This window comes from Cyanistes caeruleus, chromosome 4 (assembly GCF_971803275.1).
Source record: "Cyanistes caeruleus chromosome 4, bCyaCae1.hap1.1, whole genome shotgun sequence".
NCBI lineage: Eukaryota > Metazoa > Chordata > Aves > Passeriformes > Paridae > Cyanistes > Cyanistes caeruleus.
In genome coordinates, this window is record NC_141704.1 from 62685650 (window position 1) to 62704539 (window position 18890).

Below are 18890 nucleotides of genomic sequence, written 5' to 3' on the forward strand. Positions count from 1 at the left end.
GCGGGGGTACCCCCCTGGACAGCGAGATTCTCCCACAGTTTCTTCCGATCCGAGTCACAGCACCAATCTGTTATAAATGCAACGGCAGATTAAAGATTAACAAAGATAAATTTATTATAAATTAATAAAGCAACGAGCAGCGAGGAAAAACCACAATAAATGGACAGCGCAGCGCTGGGTGGACAGGGTCTATACGCAAGGTATAGGTGTTCCCAAATCCACGTCTGAGGGTTTTCTGGCCTGGGTTTTTATAGGGATTTTATGTCCCCAGGCTAGAATTCCAACCAGTTTCCATTCACCAAGTGTCCCTGATTGTCGGGTGAATGGATTTCCTGGCCTAGAACATTGAATCAGTAAGTGTCCGGGCAGAGTCTCCTCAAATGCAAAGTGAGTCTGTATGTATTTTAACATATTTCATCACAGCAGAATCGAGGGATCCGGGCTAGCGCCGATGGATATCTCGGAGGAGTAGTCTCTTCTTTGTTTTTCTTGATTGAGTTTCTGTAGTTTGGGTTTGGCGGGTGTGGTGTTCGATTCTGGCAACGACCATTTTCCTGGGGCTCGTCCCTTTTGTCTTGCTTGATGGTCTCCAGCCGAAATCGGCCGGGCGTTGCCTTTATCTGGAGGTAGACTTTCAGGCTAGTTCTTTTGTTTCTATGATGGCCTGTGTCCTGTCCTTTCCTCCGAGTTGATGAGCCTGCTGAAGCTTGTTATCTGGGGGGGTTCTTTTGCAATCCGTGACTTTGGAAAAGGAATTCTGCCTCGACCTGGAGGAGAATTCCTTATTCCATATTTTCATTAGTTATAATTACACATACTTTATTTAAACCTCTTATTCCGAATTTTTATTTACCCAATTCTTTATTACAGAAGAAATAGGAATGACTGCGCCAATGAACACACGCCGCACCCCCTCAGCGCCGCGTTCCTACCTCGCACGGAACACCTAGACCCCAATAGCCCTCAGGCGGACCCGGACGCCTGTGGGTCCCCGCAATCTCCCTCCAGCGCCGTGCCCGCGCACCGCCCCGAGCGGGGCGGCCTCCGGGGCCACGCACACAGACACCCAGACACACAGACACCCAGACCTGTGTGCACGTGTGTTCGCACTGACAGGCACGGACAAGCGGCCAGAGATCGCACACCCATGCCGTGCAATCCCATGTCCCTGAATCACGGAATATGCCCTGAGCTTGAAGGCACCCCTCAAGGATTATGGAGTCCAATTCCCGGCTCTGCGCGAGACCGTTCCCAACAATCCCACCCTGTGCCCCTGAGCGTTGTGCAAACACTTCTGAGCTCTGGCAGCCTTGGGGCTGTGACCATTCCCTGGGGAGCCTGTTCAGCCCCAGCACCCTCTGGGGGAAGAACCTTTCCCTGATATCCACCCTAACCCTCCCCTGACACAGCTCCAGCCGTTCCCTCGGGCCCTGTCCTTGGTCCCCAGAGAGCGGAAATCAGTGCCTGCCCCTCCTCTTCCTCTCACGTTTGAGTTGTAGGTTGCGTGCGATGAGTTGTAGACTGTAGGTTCTCTCCTCGTGCCATGCTATTTTATGCCGTGCCGACAGGGGACGCACACCCGACACCACCCGCTGACTGCCGGCGCGGCTCCTTTAAATGCTAATAAGGCGGCGCGCGTGCCGCGCCGGCCCCCGCTGACTGTGTTAAAACTTCGGCGGGGCCATTTTGGGGGCAGTAAGACCGAGCGCGGCCGAGCACCCAAGAGATCCACCCGGCACCATGAGCGAGGCGCCGGAGACCAGCACCACGAGCCCCGCTCCCGCCACGCCGCCCGTCCCGCCCGCGGCTGCCGCGCCGCCCGCGCCCGCCGCCCAGGACGCCGCTCCCAAGAGCGCCGCCGCGCCGGGTGCGGCTGCTGGTGAGGCGGCCCCCGGCGCCGCCGCCGCCGCCACCACAACCGCGGTGTCTGAGTCGAAGAAGAAAGTGCTGGGTGAGTACCGGGCCCTGCTCCCAACTTCGCGGTGCACCTGCAGCGGGGCAGGGGGTCTGTCCGCCGCCGCCGCCCGCAGCTGGGGCCGGCGCGCTCGCTCCCCCCGCGGTGAGTCAGGCCGGGCTGCCGCCGCCTCCTCCTCCTCTCCCGCGGGCCGGGGGAGCAGCGCGGCGCCGGCCGTGACGCGCTCGGTAGCTTAGCGGGAGCCCGCGTGTGTCTTGTCCGCCCGGACCGAGAGGGACTGCGAGCGCGACACTGCAGGGCTCAGCCCTTTCCCGGCACCTGCAGGTGGCATCTCCCCCGGGAAGGGCTGCTGGAAACCTCTCCTGAGTGCTAAGGTCCCACACAACTTTTCTATTAATAAAGAATACTGCTTTAGTAATGCTTCCAGGTTTAGTGGGTTTTGTTTGCTTTGAGGGTTGGTTTTTTTGGTTTTTTTTGAGGAACGGGGTTTAGTTTCTACTTTACTGTCAGTAAAAAGGCAAACGAAATGCCATGTTGCCATCTCTGTGCTCCAGCCTGGTGCATAGCAAGTGTGACTCTTTTTCATTGTGATTAAGTAGGATCAACCTGTTGAAAAGGACAGGACTTAAGTCTGCGGGCTACTGCCGATAGGAGTGTACTATTTCTAACTGTGTAACTTCCGAGGGTTTTCTAAAGGCAAAGTTGAAGCTGACTTACAGTGCAGAGTCCCGAATTTCCTTAAGGATACACAGGATCTTCTCTTCTGAAGGGGAAGACTGGGGTCTTGCTGCAAGAAAGAGAAGCCAGGTAAAGGATTTCTCTGGAGTGGAGTTAGGAAGAATTCTAGCAAAATAGAGATTGGAGGCACAGCTAGTGTGATTCTTCTTATTCCCTGTTATCTCATTTGTCAGTAATGAGTACACAGGAATCAGCACATCCTTGTCTCTTGGTATATCTGGCTGCTTCTTGCCTTAATCTGGCTTGTTTCATTCCTGATAGTGTTTTTTACCTTGTTCACCTATTCCTATTGCTTGGACAGAAGGGATGGGGGGAAGTGAAGGTAGAATTCCTGAACTAGCAGGAAAATTAAAACCACTGTGGTGATGGTTTTGCAAAATGGGCTTATTGCTAGGCAAGCTTTTTATTAGGAATGACGAGGAAAATGATCACTGTAAATACTAATTGAAAATGGACTTGGGTTAAAGCCCATCTCAAATGTCCCTGTTAATGGTTACTTGTGTAGTTACTGTTCATTTAAGCCTTCTTTTACAAAGATCCCATTAGAAACAAAGCCTTATGCTTGCTTGGGGCATCCAAATGTCTGACTTCTAGGAATATGGATAAAGGTTACTCAACTTTCTCTTTTCTTCTGGTCACAGGAAGCTTTGGCTCTCCTTGTTAAAAGCCTGTTTTGTCATGGGTAGGAGTGGCTGATGATTGTTTCCTCTGATAGCATCAGACTACAGCATTTTGTAGAAAAATGTGGGCTTCTACTTGCTGGTGGGATGTACGTCAGCACATCGACTGCCTTCTGTGACTCATCAGTTCAGCTGGTTATTGTGTTTTCCTCTGGGCTTGTCTTGCTGCCTGCCAGACTTCCCTGCTCAGGTTTGCTAGTGACTGTGCCATGGATGTTCAGTGTCATGCTGTTGTCTGAGGTTCTTTTGGCCTACAGTGATACTTAAGGGAGACTGTAAATATCTGCAGGGAATAGTATTTCTCTAGCATGCTGTCCTAGGGGGAATATACTGGAGTCTCCCCCTGGAACAGTGTTGTTTTTAAACTGTGTGCATACTCCTCCACTTAGCAGCAGCCAGCTGGCCACAGAGTGAATTTTGACTGCCTCTCCCCAGCCTCTTGACCCCTCTGAGGGATTTTGTCATGCATCCTAGGCTTCTTCCTAATCTGGTTCAAGTAGGCTAACAGATTCCAAAGCTGTTTTGCAGGGGAGAGAAAGGATGATGTTGAGGGAAGCAGTGGTACTGGCATTGTTCGTCAAAGCAGGCTGAAACCTGCAGGTTCTGTTGGCACTATTTCTGTGTTCCCCCATCCCCTCGTGAGTGCAGGCAGCTCTTGTAGCTAATGCCATTGTGGTAGCAAGAAGTGTCTGTATGTGGTGATGTCCCTGTGAAACTGAACCTAAAAGGACTGCTATAAATACTGGTGCTGAACGCTTTACTGAACCAGTGTTGAGCACTGAAACAATGTTTTTCTGTTCCAATAAACAAGAATTCTTGGAAATGTATGTTGTACTAAGCAAGAGTCCTTTTTTCTAGGTAATATCTCAGTCATGTTAAGACTTTGCTGCTTCTAAATAAGAACAATTTCTACTAAAAAGTGTACTAAAGGAGACCAAAAACTTCACTTCTGAAAGGGCAATGAGAAAGGGTCTGTTATTGACAATAATAGCAGCAGCAATGCTACAGTGCACTGCTGTTGTCACACATGCTTACTTGAGGGGTGTATGAGAATGGCAAAACTCCAGGAGACCAAAGGTCTGCCTGGCTCTGTCATCTCCTTGTGAGTATTTAGAAAAGAACACAGGTGTAGAGTAGATGAAGGTAACAATTTACACTATGTTCTTGCCTCTAGCAGAGCGGCCTGGACTTCTAAACTGGAGATTCTCTAGTCTGTTTTCCTTTTAATTGCCTCTTGGGTTCTTGCCACCCCCAAAATATGTATGTGAGGTTTTTAGCAAGCAGTCATCTGTAGGTGACTAGACCCTTTTCAAGTAAGTACTGCACAGGTTGCTTAGGTAGTTGTAATCAAGCTGTGTTAACAAGTAACAGCTCTTAAGTTACAGAGGCTAAAACTCTCCTTTTACTAGAGGTTTGAAAAGTGCAAGTTTGTGATGTCCATTCAGTTGTTGTGAGATAAGGAGGGGTTGAACTGCCTCCATCACTGTCAAGTTCCTCCTACACATTTCTATAAGTTGGAGAAACAGGTTTTGCCAGGTCCTATAAAACACTGCAGTGTGGCTTCTAAGTAGGTGGTGTTTTACTGTTGAGACAGGAACTTGCCTTGATATGTAAGTCATGGAATATGAAGTTGGTCACTTAGTAATCAAACAATCACAGATCTTAACAGTAGGAGTACTACAAAAAAAACCAAAACTTTTGTAGGGTCTTACATTGTTAGTGTGATGCGGACAGTGCAAGAAGGAGCTTTTCCAGAATAAGGATGTGCTGCCTTTCCAGTTGGGAGGGTTGCACAGTACTTGATTCTGCTTCTTTGGGCAATTCTGGTTTCCAAGGAAGAAAGAAGAGTAACTGTAAGTGAAAGAGAGGAATTTTAAACGTCTTCCTTCAGCTGTATTTCATGTCTAGCTGTTAACCTAAAGAGAACTGATGAATGGCAGTGGAATTTTCAGCTTTGCTGCCCATTTCTGGGATAAGAAATAAAAAAGGGGATGGATGGTCAATTCTGAAAGTAGAGCTAGGTGTTGTGCTGAAGAATAATGTGTTAAAGCACTGCATCTTGTTACTGGATTAGAATGAACTGAACTGGGAGATGAAAGCACACTTTGAGTGTTAAGGGAGCAGACCAAGTCTTGGTTGCAACTTTGTCTGCAATTACAGAAGTATTTACTTAACATTATTGTACTTTCTTATATTTTAGATTAACTTCTGTAATTTTCTTTCCAGCCACCAAAGTTCTTGGCACAGTCAAGTGGTTCAATGTCAGAAATGGATATGGCTTTATCAACAGGTATGTTTAAATTCTGATAGCTGTATTTATGCTGTACTAAGATTCATAGTACACATGATAGGCCATGTGTTACTAGTTGCAGCAGAGACCTCAGGACCTGACTACAAGTTTGTGCAGCTGATAGTCATCTTAGGCCAGGCACTCAGCAAACTCTTTCTTAAACACCTCAGCCCCCAATCAAAGGTTATGTGTATGGGGAGAAAAAAGAAAGGGTCGAACTCACTACAAATTTGGTCTGTTATCTGTTTCTCATGTTTACTTCTACTACACTCTTAATGAGCTGCATATTCTTTAGTGACTGCCTGGCTTTTTTCAAAGGCTTTAGAAAGGTAGGAGGATGAGGGGAAATACTTTTGGATAAACTTCCGGTGTTAACTGCTTGGTCAGAATACCTCCTGTAGATACTCACTGAGATTCTCTAATAGTATCTCACTGACAATATGCTTAGCCTGGGTTTCATAGAAATTCTCTCCTTGTATCTTTTGGATTTTTCCCTCTTCTTTTGGCACAGACAAACCTCTGAATAGCACTGAGAATCCAAACAGCTGTATGTGAGATTGATTGTACTGCAACCTTAGGTGCAGAAGACCCATGCTTCCAATTTACTGCAGGAAACTCTGGCTTTTAAGGCTGAAATATCTTTGGGGCTTAAATGTCTTGTGTACTTTTTTGAGGAATGTAACTGCTGCGTGCTGAGTGCTAGTCTTTCAAAAAACATACCTAGCAAGTTATTTCACTCTGCAAGCTGTTACACATCAGGTAGATTTGGTTGAGTTGGACAGTGCAGAAAGGGGTAGAAGACCTCACATTCATGGATCTGAAGATGGTAGTGGTGTGGTAGTAATCCCAGTCTCTGGAGGTTATTAGCCAGTGTTATGTAAACTTAGAAGAAAAGTTTTAGTTAGGAAGTCCTCTTAAAATCTCTAATAGCAGTTGATACAAGAGCCTTCACCTGGTTGTGATGTAATAACTTACTAGCTTTCTTCCTAACTTGAAGTCTACTGTTGCTTCAATCCAGGACAACAAATTTGGGATTATGCATTATCTTCACAAACTCTTTGACCCACCTGTTCGGTTTGCTGAGAAGGAATTGAGTGAACAGATGGGGTGGGGGGGGCTTAGGCTGCTTTCTTATTTTATGGGAACACAGATTCAAGGTTTCAGATTTACCTTTGTGTTTTGCCATGTGGAAGCCTGAACTGTCTGGCCTAATCCAGAAAGCCTCATGTTCATGTCTGGGTCCTCCTCCTGTGGACTCTCCTAACACCCCTTGTGCCTAGTTGCTTTGAGTTTCACTGAAAGGAGATCTCTGTTAACAGCTGTGGCCAGTCCTGTTGGTAGTCTTGTTTGACCTCTGCAGTAACAGCTCAGATTGCAGTCCCTCTGGAAGTGTTTTTGGGGAGTTAGAGTAGTGAAAAACAAGCAGTCCAGTCATCAACTCTGCCCTGCATAAAAAGAAAACACTGAATGCATGCCAGAAGATTACAAAGAACCTCCCCCATCCTCTCATGCTTTTGAAGGCCCTGGAGTCCTTTCTGTTCTCAAGCAAATGATCATGGAAGTTTAGAGTGGGGTTTTAGTAGCATAGGCTTAGACAGAATGTATGGAATTCAGGGCATGTGCTACAGGCTAAGAGAAGGAGAGTTTCACTTGAAAAGCCAGGAATTTCTAGTTAAGTCTTTTTAGACTAAACTCTTATGACTTCTCACTTTCTTTTACAGAAATGATACCAAAGAAGATGTGTTTGTTCATCAGGTAAGACAGCAGTAATCATGCTTAGAGATGTGTACTATGATAGGTTTCTAATGCAGCTTCCTGCAACAGCTACCCAACCTTGTCCTGGCTTCTCCTTAGAATATTTTCGGCAGATAACTTGAGTGGATGTGTATGTTGAAATTTTCAGGGAGAAACATTAGGTTGTTTTCCTTCTCTATGAAGGGCTAGGTATTTTTATCTTTCTTAACCCTTTTTTGTCTGCTCTAATTTGAACACTAAAGGTGTTTTTTTTGGTGAGGTTTTTGTTTGGTTGTCTCCCCTTGGTGAGATGCCTCCTCTGTGAATACCTTGCTACTGTTGTCTGTCCTTCCTTCTAGTTCCTTATGCTCCTTGTCTTTTGTTTCTTCCTACCCTCTTCACTTGCAGGTCTGTTCTGTCTTCCCTCCCTGGTATTGGAGAGAAAGTGATCTAGTCTGGCTCCTAACCAGCCTGGGTTGCCATCAGCTGTTTCTGCATGAGGCAGCTGCTCTTAGGCAGAAGAGGAGGAAGGCTGTGTGCCAAGTGTGCCCAAGCAGAGAGTTTGCCCAGATGCTTGTTATTGGTTAATTTCCCTTGAGCTGTCAGGAGGCTGTTCTAAGTTTATACTGTGACTCTCAGGTTGCAGGCAAATAATGGCAAGACAGAGGATGCTGTCTCCATGCTGATATCAACTGATTAGTTGTCTTATGTCTGGTTTTACATCATTCACTAGAAACTGCAATCTTGCCCCTAGAGTTTGTCCCATATAAAATGTCTGCAGGCTCATGTGGTCTTTGAAAGCATGAACTTTTTCTGTGGCATAAGTGACAGTATTTCTATCAAACATAACCAGGAATTTTGTTCCCAGAGTCAGTCATTGCGAATGAAGGAGGATATGTGCATGTGTCCTTAGCTGATGAGTCAACACTGAGAGTTAGTTTAGTTCTTGTGTCTTGATGACTAAATAGTGGTAACTGTGGTAACAGTGGTAACTGTTTCTCTGGGCCATAGGGTGTACACACATTGTCTGAATGTGTCTGAAGCTAGGATAAATCTAGTGCCTATTATGAGAGAAAATGGTGTTGGGAAGTGTGCACAGTACATGCTCCAGCTTCAGCGGGTGGGCTTAAGAGCGAGAGCTGTCAATGTGTATACTGATTTTTTTATGGTCATTTTCCTTCCTTAGTGGCCTGTGCTGTGGGCATGCTGACACATCTGTGGTCTGATGGGATTATGTCCAGAGGAGAGTGGGAACAGTTCTGGAAGAGAAACATGTTTTGGATAGGCAGCAGTGCCTTAAAGACAAATGAGATTTCCTTGATACTTCTGAGACAATATCCTGGAAAATGGCTTTTGTGCCATTGGGAAGGCTGCCAGCTGAGACCCAAACAGAAGCATTTAGTTTCTATTTAGTAATAGTGTGTGTATATATATATATATATATATATATATATATAGTATATATATATATTATCTATACTATATAGATAATATAGTATTATCTGTGCTGTTTTGTCTCCTTCACGTGTAGAGAAGATTATTCCCCTAAATGTAAACTGGTGTGTGGAAAGGGATGGGCACTTCCCATCTCCTGTGGCTGACGTCCTTTTGGGGTGAGCAAAACTGGCTTTGTTTCAGAAATACCACATCATGTGCAGATCTGCATCAGATTAACCCTCTTGGCAGGCTGGACATGGCAGAGTAGGTGCTTCTAGTGCTGCTCTGGTTTGGCTGCAGTTGGATGTTCCTCATCCTGTACGTGGATGTGCTTGCTCCTAAATCCTGGGACATTCTGGCCAGAGCTCCTGATGGGGCCATCTGACGAGGGAGGCAAATCCATGCCGTGAACAAACATCCTGCTTCAAACTCCCTCTGCTCTGACAGTGGCTGCTCTGCCTCTCCCTCCTGCCTGGGAGGGGCTGGATTACACTCCTAATCCCTTCAGAATAAGGTTGACCTAGTTGAATAGATACAGCTTCTCCCTGCCTCCCCTGCATGCATTCGCACAGGGAGGGAATGGGGGTTAGTGCTTGGTGTCTGGCTATTGGATGCTATTTATAACTAGTACAGACTAAAATGCTTTTCTTTTTAGGGCATGCATGGCTTGCTTTGTGTTAACCCTTTGTCTTGCAGGGACCCCAGACAATGTTTTTGGAAAGGGCAGTTCTTCACCTTGTGTCCCTGTCTCGTTGGTTGGTGCAAAGTGCTGTCCAGGGCACTGTGTCAGTCAGCTACAGGTGCTGTGAGCAGAAGGGATCCATCTGCCTCATGGGCTGCAGTGTGTTTTACAATTTATTAGGAAAAGTGTCAGCAGCCAGAGCAGTTACATTTAATTAGGCAGAGTTTAAATCAATGAGCTGTGAGGAGACGTTTTTATCATTCTCTTCTCTTGATTGTGTTGATCATGTGCAGCCTGAAGTACCTGCACCAGGAATTGGTATAACAATTTTTGGCTGTTACTGGGACAGTGCTGGATGTGCTGATGATGTGGTGGTATGAACTTATGGAAAGAACTCTTCCAAGCAACCTGAACTAGCTCTGGAGGCTCTTCTGGCTGCCTCTTCATCCCTGGGAAAGGAAAGGCTTTACTGTTGAGTGTTGTCTGTTAATATGAAACATCTGTCTTCTGAATCAGGGAAGCTGGTAAACAGTAACAGGGAGAATAGTGCTCTCTGCCCCCTCTGGATAAACAGAGTAAAAGTCATTTCATCAAGCTTAGGGCTTAGACTTGTTAGAGGCTTATTTCAGTGATGTTTATCTGCAGCTGAAGTAATAAAGCTGTATAATTTCTGCTTGGATTTCTAGGATTTACTCAGATTTGTCCTGATTGCCTTTATAAAACAAGCTCCAGCCTACTGCAGCCTCTACCTTCTGTTGGCAATTGCAGGTCTGGATTCTTGAAATTTCTGCCCATAAAGCTGGGAACAGAACATGTGGGATACTGTTGCTTTTATCTTCAGTTATGCTTTTTGAAGGATATTTGAGAACCTTCATCTATCTTAAGTGTACCCTCTGCTGAAAAGAAATTTGTTAGTCCTTTCTTCTTCTGCACTTACAGGGAAGGAGTTTGAAATACAGCTTATTGACATCTCTGTCACATGCAAAGTACAAGTCTTACAAGTTGTAGTCAGTTGTTTCAGTATAAATAGGACTAAAACATTAACTAAATTATTAACTTTCCTGCAGATTAAGGGTTTTAGTACTCGTATATAACATTTCTGGAAAAGCAAGCACTTCTATCTGTTTTTTAGAAATTGGACAGTTACACTAAAAGGTCAGCAGAAAGCAAACAGTTATTTGAGATCATTGTGGAGTCTCTGCTTGCTACAGTAATTCCCAAAGGAATTGCCTTGAACAGCTCATTCAGTTTCTGTATTAGAAATCCCCAAACCTCTTGAGATGTTTTTGCTTTGATAATAGTAGTATGTGCACTCTTACATCCTTCCTCAGGGCAGTTCAGGGATGCTTCAGGATATAGGGAAAAGGTATGGCTAGAAGGACATGCTGGTCTGTTTCCTGAAACACAAAGGAGACTGTATTCAGCAGCAACGAAAATTGGTTTCTAGACTAGTCAATATGAGCTTTAAATTGAGTAAATTTTTCCTTCAGTTGAAGACTTTCTGGGGCTGTTGACTAAATATTGTTGCTATGCAAAGGTAACAGCTCCACTGATGGTCATTCTGCAGTTTTTCTGAACTGCAGACAGATAGAACAACTCACTCTTCTGTTCCTGCCCTACATCCCATTTCCTAAGTCGGGTTTATGCCCTGTGTTTCCATGTGTATTTCTCTCTGCTGTCTCTGCACCTCCCTTCTTCTTGCTAACTACAGATTCCCGTATCAGGAAACGTAATGTGAATTGGTCTTTAGTAATCTAATGCAAGATAATGATGTTTCACTAAGAAAATAACTACCAGATTAGTTTGTACAATGCATGTCTAATGATCTTTTCTCCTTGGCATCTTTGCCTAATGAACAGACCATAGCCTTGCCTTGCTAATAACCTTTTGTGGAGTCCTAGAAATGCTCCACAGAATTACAAGCAAGGTGTTTGTAGCTGACACACTGAAAATTGCTCCAGGAGGTTTGAGTGTTTCTGTGAGTCTGAGGAGATGTACAACTGGCTTCGATCCAAACCCATGTTGTTATTTTTATGTAAAAATAATAGTATTATTATCATTCATAGCTATTATTGTAGTACTTTGGGGGTTCTGTCCAGGAGGTGGCTAAGATTGCATTTGTCTGTTCTGGTACTATTCCTGTGTTATCACAGACTCACCTAATATTTGGGAGTCTCATTACAGTACTTAGATAAAATGCTAATTTATTACACCAGAGTTACAGTAATTATTTTTAGTTACTGTGACTTGCCATGATACCATATAGTTAATGCTTCCACAGAAATGCTCTGGGTCTTGAGTTCTCTTTAGATGGTCTACAGCTCTCCTAATGACTGAAGGCAGGGGTCATGCTGCTAGAGCTGCCTTGCTACATCTTGGAGGAGATCAAACACTGAGTATGAACCCTGTTCAAGGAGAGATTGGTAATAATTTCCATATTCAGTGTCCTGGACAGAGCAGATCCTGGGACAGCAGCTGATTTATAAACTCATAGTGAGAAAACAGGTGATCTTGAACTGAGTATTGGTGGGCCTGTGAAATAATAAACATCTGTGTATCTGAAATACCTTAGTATGGTGACTGCTCTGGTATATAGAGTTGGAATGTTAGCAGAGAAATACTGCCCTTCCCTCATCTGTCAGGCTGTGAATGTGTAAGATAAGTAAGATAATATATTTTTATGCATCTTCCTTTCAAGACGGCGATAAAGAAAAACAATCCACGGAAATACCTGCGCAGTGTTGGCGATGGAGAGATTGTAGAATTTGATGTGGTCGAGGGAGAGAAGGTGAGAGATCATGGAGCCTCAGGATGTGGTCCAACAGAGAGAACATCACATACAACATTAGCTGTGTGTCTAGCTGATGTGTTGATCACTGGGTTGGTGGCATTCATACAGCTGGTTGTTCTTTTCTCACACCACCCTGGCTGCCTTTCTTTTGTTCTCTTAGGGTGCAGAAGCAGCTAATGTCACTGGTCCAGATGGAGTCCCTGTGGAAGGCAGCCGCTATGCTGCAGACCGGCGCCGCTATCGGCGAGGCTACTTTGGCCGACGCCGGGGTCCACCTCGGAGTGTGAGTTCAATTTCCTTGGATTGCTACTGCCACACACAATACTGGCAGGGCTGTTTCTTACTTGACTGTCTGAGGCACGTCTGACCATGCAACATAAGTCTAATAAACTTTCAAGTTGTGGTGTACAAGGCATCTTGACAAAACCAGAACAGATTGGTATTACAAAGTGGATAAGTACTAGAAAGCTTCATAAACTGAGAAGCATTATTTTTTTGAGTTCTGAGTCTCAATTATACCTTGACTACTGTCAAATACTGTCAAAAACCTGTTCCCACTGTCCATCCTAGTTTGTTTGAATATTTAGTTATCCTTATCACTTTGATACGTGAGACAGCATCACAGATGATTGTGGGGTTTTTAATTGTGTATGGTCATGGTAATTAAAATGGCAGTGGAGAATGGGAAGGATACCTGTGAAACTTAAGGTAGACTACCAAGTGCTGTCAGGTGGCTACAGCTTTTTTTCCTACTTCATCAGATGCAGAAAATGCACTTCTGTTTCTAGATATCTTGTTAAATTCCTTCTTTTAAAGGGAAGACTAGTACACAAGGAACTGTAAGTCATGTAACATTGTATAAAACAGACATTAACAATGGCTGGCATTTAAAACACAAACCACAAACAAAAATCAAACCAGAAAAAATGCCACCCAAACCAACATGCAGCTTTATCAATTAACAATTAAAGGGGAAAGATAACCACTGCATCTCTGAAGGATTGAAAAGACTGTGTAGAAAGAGTGTTTGATGTGAGTAGTACAGTTTTTCTATCTTAAAATTTCTTGATGTTTTTGTGGGGGATTCCCTGTGGAATGGGCCTTTGTGTAGAATGTGAAGAGGTCTGTGGCAAGTTTCTGTGTGATGTCTTTGTTAGCTTTCCAAATACAGAACTGTCGTGATCAATAGCTGCCTCTGCATAATGTGTACCCCTTACAGTGCATTTGATGTAGTGAAATACACTTAATATGCAGTAGAGAGAACATTTCTAAGATCAGTTTCTTAGTCTGTGGGGAGGAGGGGCAGCACTGATGGCTCGTGTTTTGTCCTTATCTTAACTTTGCCCAAATTTAAGCCTAAAAAGAATCTACTGCTTTTTACCCAGTATGCTGGGGTTTCTGTACTGATAAGTTTTTGAGCTTGCATTCAGGGTTATGGTTAATGTACTGCCTGTCAAATACAATACTTCTGTTTTCTTTTGGTAGCAGGGTGGTGAGGGAGAAATCAAGGATGGGGTCACAGAAGGAGGACAACTTCAGCAAGTGCACAGGAATCCTACCTATCGTCCCCGCTATCGCAGGTCTGTATGGTTCCTTTGCTCAGTTATTCAGATGCTTTTGTGTTCTATACAGGCTTCCAAGTGTGGGAGCACTTACACAAATGGCAGGGACAGTGAGAAGCATTTTAATTACTTGGAGAAATTTGTTTCATGTGCTTGTATGTTCAGAATCATGATGGCCCAGAAAGGGAAAAGAATTGCTTAGAATCCCATTACTTCTCACATCTGAGTAGCATGTTGAAGTTAGTTGCAGTATCCATGTTATCCCAGCTGAACACTTACACTTTCCTGGACAAGTAATAACCCAAATCCTTGATCTGGGACCCTGCTGGGGGTGCTGGTGGGTGAAAACTGTGTGCGAGCTGGTAAATGTGGAGTTGCAGCCCACAAAGCAACCACATCCTGGGCTGCAGCAGAAGCAGCATGGCCAACGGGCATGACTGCCCAGTACTTGAATGGGGCTTGTAAGAAAGATGGGGTTAAACTTTTTAGCAGGTACTGTTGTGTTAGCGTGAGGGGTAATGGTTTTAAACTACAAGAGATTTACAGTAAGTAGAAGGAAGACTGTTTTTACGTGAGTCTGGTAGAACACTGAAACAGGTTGCCCAGAGAGGTGGTAGATGCCCCTTACAAGGTCGGGTTGGACTGGGCTCTGAGCAATGTGATCTAGTTTGAAGGGGGTTGGACAAATGACATTTAAAGGTCCTCAAGGAGCTGGTTTGCCTGCCATTCATTCAGTTGCCCCTCATCATGTTGTCCTTGTTTATCAAGTAGCTTATGAAGTCAAATTCCAACATTGAATTTAAAGATGAACTGTGAAAATTATGTGATCCCCATTTCTTCATGTGCATGTCTGTTCAAAAACAAAGAGGTGAATTACAGTGCAAGAGCAGCAATAAGCTGAATTTGATAGGGATAACAAGATTATTCTTAATTGTAATGATTTGCCTGTTCCATGTACAACAGATCCATCCTTTTGGAATCTGGGTCTAAAAGCACAAGTCTTCCACCTCTACTTTGAGCTTTTCTGTTTATGAATAATCATGTTCAATTTGGCTCCTTTATCTAGGACTGTGGAAAATGGAATACTAATGATGCTTGTAGGCATCCAAGCTGAATAAATTCAGTTCCTGAAAGTCTTCATTAGTTTTGGGCAGTCAGAGATAGCACCATACCAAGTCCAGTGAGGCTTTTGCATGTCATGTGGTTGAATCACAGGCTGAATAACTTGTCTGTGAGTAATGGAAACTTGGGATTTTCTGATGAAATTTTCCTGTGAGAGGAATGATATCTCCTATCAGTTCACAGTGCTTCTGTTTGAGTTTGCAGGTATTGCTTTTGTTTACAGGCACTAAATCCAGTGACACTAGTACTTTTGTTAGGTTCCTTTGGAAAAGCTTAAATTGGTTTTTGGTACTAGGCATCTGTGGATTAGCTAATGGGAACTGGATTTTGGCTGTATTTTGACAGTTTACAAACATTGTTTATACTAAAAATAAGATTAAATGCTCTTGTATACATCAAGAACATGGACTTGATAGCTTAGTGTTAATGAGGTCCAGCTCACCTGTGATAGGTGCTTTTCCTAGTTGTTTAAGAGGAGAAACATGAGGCCAAGAGCAAAGATCTAGGAATGGTTTGCAGGTAGAAGTGAGTAAGGTTACAATGACTGCACCATTAATTAGGAATAGGCCTGGGCTGGTATTTAGTCATGCCAAAGCTAACTCGGCACAAACAGCCTGTGTCGCCACTACTGGCTTGTTTCTTCTGCTAGCCAGCAGTTCAGAGAGGCTAACTGCATCTTCATTGCAGAATAGACAGTATAATATGGTGATGGAGCTTCAGCAGTGAAGAGACACACACTTTCTTTGTCTTTCCTTTCCAACTATATGCCAGCCAAACCCCCAAGGGATGGTTTGAATGGTCAGCATTCAAAATTGTTGAAGATGATACTGGGTTATGGGAGGTTTTGCTGGACTAAAATTACTGTAGTTTAACCTTTCTTGGGCTTCTTTCATACTTAACACCTCATTCTGCCCTTCTCAGAGGGCCCCCTCGCCCACGCCCTGCTCCAGCGACAGGAGAGGTTGAAAACAAGGAGAACCATCATGAGGCCAGTGCCATGAGCCAGCAGCCATTGCGCCGTGGCTACCGGCGCCCCTACAACTACCGGCGCCGGCCGCGCCCAGCCAGCGCTCCAGCACAGGAGGGCAAAGAGGTACAGACAACAAGCTGTTCAGAGCCATGAGCACCTCTCCTGGGAGGAAAGGCTGGGGGAAATGGGATGGTTCAGCCTGGGGAAGAGAAGGCTTGGGTTGACCTCATTGTGGCCTTCCAGGGCCTGAAAGGAAAGATGAGGTAAACCTGTTGCAAGGGCCTGTAGTGACAGGACAAGGGGGAATGAGTTAAGATTGAAAGAGAGTAGGTTTAGATTAGATTAGAGGAAAAAAAAGTTTCCTGTGAGGATGATATTTTTCCTTGTGAGGCCCTGGCACAGGTTGCCCAGGGAAGCTCTGGCTGCCCGATCCCTGGAAGAGTTCAAGGCCAGGCTGGATGGGGCTCTGAGCAACCTGGGATAGTGGAAGGTGTCTCCTGGCCATGGCAGAGGATTGGAATGAGGTGATCTTCAAGGTCCCCTTCCAACCCAAACCATTTTATGATTTTAAGTAGAAGAGATTTTAATGTGGTGAATGCCCAGGACCTTCTGCCCTGTGTGAGTTTTTATTAAATGTGTTCATGTGCTGGATAAGTCTGATTACCAAATTTGATGCACTGATTTCATTGCCTGCTTCTTCTGACCCTCTTGGAGAATAAGCACCTTATCTTAAAAGGAACCAGCAGTGGGATAGGGATTGCTTCTGGATAGTTCTTAATTGGGGACAGACTGTAGCAACTATTTTTTAAGTGGAAACAGTTGTGTGTTCCTGCTTCCACAAACCTTAACTCTGAAGAGAATTGGATTTGAAAGCTCTAGGTCTATTTCCTGAACTGTTTGAATGAGATAATTTCAGGATACTGTTTGCAAACACAGATTCTACTTTAATGAGGGAAGATTTTCTCATTCAGTGTCTACTTGAGGTATTTCCTTGACAGAATCTTCTGTGTAATACTGAATTACAGGTAATACACTAAAATTTAACATTTTCTGGAGATTCATTTTTCTTGGTTGTTCTAAAACCTGCATTATGCTGGCTGTACCACTGAAGAGAGGAAGGGTGTGGAGGTCAGCCTTTGCCTATAATAAGAGTTTGCTGTGTCTCAGACAAAGGCAAATGAAACACCTGCTGAAAATCCTTCTCCAGTGACAGAGCAGAGTGGTGCTGAGTAATGTCCGGCTCCCCAGGCACCTTTACCATCGTTCAGGTAAGGAATATGGATAGTTCCTGCTTTCCAGCAGGAAACAGAGTGTGTATGCTTCTAGGATTCTGGCCACATGCCCTTATGTATGGCTTGGTATTTGTGATAAGTTCTGAGAGTGCTGTAGAGGCAAACAAAGATGCTGCTTTTCTCTTCATTCTCCCCTCTGCTTCTGTATTTGTCACAAAGTTTTGCTTTATAATTGATTCATTTTTCCAGGAAGCTCTCTGGTCTGTATAGTGATAGCATCTGTTGATGAGTTATTTTATTTTAGGCAGATCCTGATTACAGACAGGATAAGCCAGTTGTGCTTATCCTGCCTATTATAACTCTCTTTACATTTGACATCTTGTCTATTTATTGAGAAAGTGAAACCTAAACTGCATTTTTTTAAACATTTGGCTCTTCAACAGGTGTCCTGAAGTACAGCTCAAAAGTAACACCAAAGAAACACACAAGCAATAAATTGTCAACAGTGATGACGAAAGCAAAGATTTGAAATACCAAAATGTAAAAGAAAATTTACCAGCAGCTGAGATCCAGGGAACGCCTACAAGATAGATGCATGAAGAGAAAGAGAGCGAGATTCAGAAAGAACAGCCTCTCTAGTTTCAACAGCAACTGTGGGGCTTCTTGTTTTGTGGTGTTTTTTTCCCTAGAATTTCACTGTTTTGCTAGTATTGGGGTTTTTTTTCAGTTTTTCTTTTGGTATTAAACTGAAAAGGGGAAAAAAAAAAAAACCAACCAAAGAACTAAAATTGAAACAAAATGCTTTTTTTATTGGATGCTGGTGCTAAACCTCCCAAGTGTGAGTTGTTTTTTTTTTTCTGTGCCAGTCCTGTTCACTGCAGGATGTGGGGAGGACAAACTTCCGCTTTCCTTGTTAAGATCTATTTGAAGCTGTGCACATGGGTGATGTTCCTCTTAAATAAAAGTGATTTCAACTACCAAAAGAAATCTGGTTTAGTGTGTTTTTTCATGTTTATTCTTAAAATAATTAATTATTTTAATCTTGCTGCTTCAGCATTTATATGTGAAAGAGAGCTGCCTCTTTGGTGTGTACTGCTGGATAATACCTGAGCATGGTTAGGTGGATAATATATTAATATAATATATTATAAAAATAGAATAGATATGTCAATATATATATGTATATTGATATATCTATATTCTATTAATAATATTAATAATTTGGTGGATATATATTTTTATTACAAAACAACCTTTGCAAAGAAAAGCTATAACTTACACTGTTCCCTCTGTTCCTCTGGCTCCAGTGATGGTTAATAGTTGGGTTTTCCTGGGGCAGGAGTTTGGGGCATGTGGAGTGAGTTCCTGGAATTTTTTTGCTTCATCTGTTTTGCTAGGCTTTTGTGTTCTGTAAACAGCAGAATCCAGGTTTTGAGACTGCTCAAGAAGGACACTGGCATAGTAACTACCACTTTATCCAAGCTTCTGTTCTGAATAATATTTGACTGGCTTCTCTACTCTTATTTCAAACCAGTGAAATCTCTGTACCATCTCATTTTAATGAGCAAAGTCCTGAGCTGTCTTATAATATCAGTGGTTTTGTAATGTTCCGCCATAAAACTTGGCTTTCTTCCAAGTGTTATCAGTCTGCGTCCAGCTGTTTGAATATGAGTGTGTATCTTGTGTCCTTCATTGTCTAGTCCAGCGTTTCTCACGTTCCTGTCTTGCAGTTGCTGT

At 43.7% G+C, this 18890-nt stretch overlaps 1 protein-coding gene across 6 annotated transcripts; it reads left to right on the forward strand.

Moving 5' to 3' along the window:
• Window positions 1-1484: 1484 nt before the first annotated feature.
• Window positions 1485-18140, forward strand: YBX3 (Y-box binding protein 3). 6 transcript variants are annotated; one of them, XM_086885222.1, is made up of 9 exons: window positions 1485-1951; window positions 5560-5623; window positions 7345-7378; window positions 12175-12264; window positions 12428-12550; window positions 13756-13847; window positions 15873-16044; window positions 17089-17189; window positions 17597-18140. In XM_086885222.1, exons 1-8 carry the CDS (start codon window positions 1741-1743, stop codon window positions 17152-17154), a joined length of 852 nt encoding a protein of 283 aa, XP_086741348.1. In that variant the 5' UTR covers window positions 1485-1740; the 3' UTR covers window positions 17155-17189; window positions 17597-18140. The 6 variants fall into 6 exon arrangements, 2 of the variants coding, with proteins under 2 accessions (XP_086741348.1, XP_086741347.1); XR_015285733.1 differs by having other exon boundaries at window positions 1491-1951; window positions 16947-17189; XR_015285731.1 differs by having other exon boundaries at window positions 1491-1951; window positions 17033-17189.
• The last annotated feature ends 750 nt before the right edge of the window (window positions 18141-18890 follow it).

Excerpts from the sequence above, each read along its gene's own strand:
- YBX3 (XM_086885221.1), top strand. The coding sequence starts at position 1,741 with ATGAGCGAGGCGCCGGAGACCAGCACCACGAGCCCCGCTCCCGCCACG. Across the intron at positions 1,952-5,559 it reads GTCGAAGAAGAAAGTGCTGG|CCACCAAAGTTCTTGGCACA; the intron begins GTGAGTACCGGG and ends TTTTCTTTCCAG. Across the intron at positions 5,624-7,344 it reads GGATATGGCTTTATCAACAG|AAATGATACCAAAGAAGATG; the intron begins GTATGTTTAAAT and ends TTTCTTTTACAG.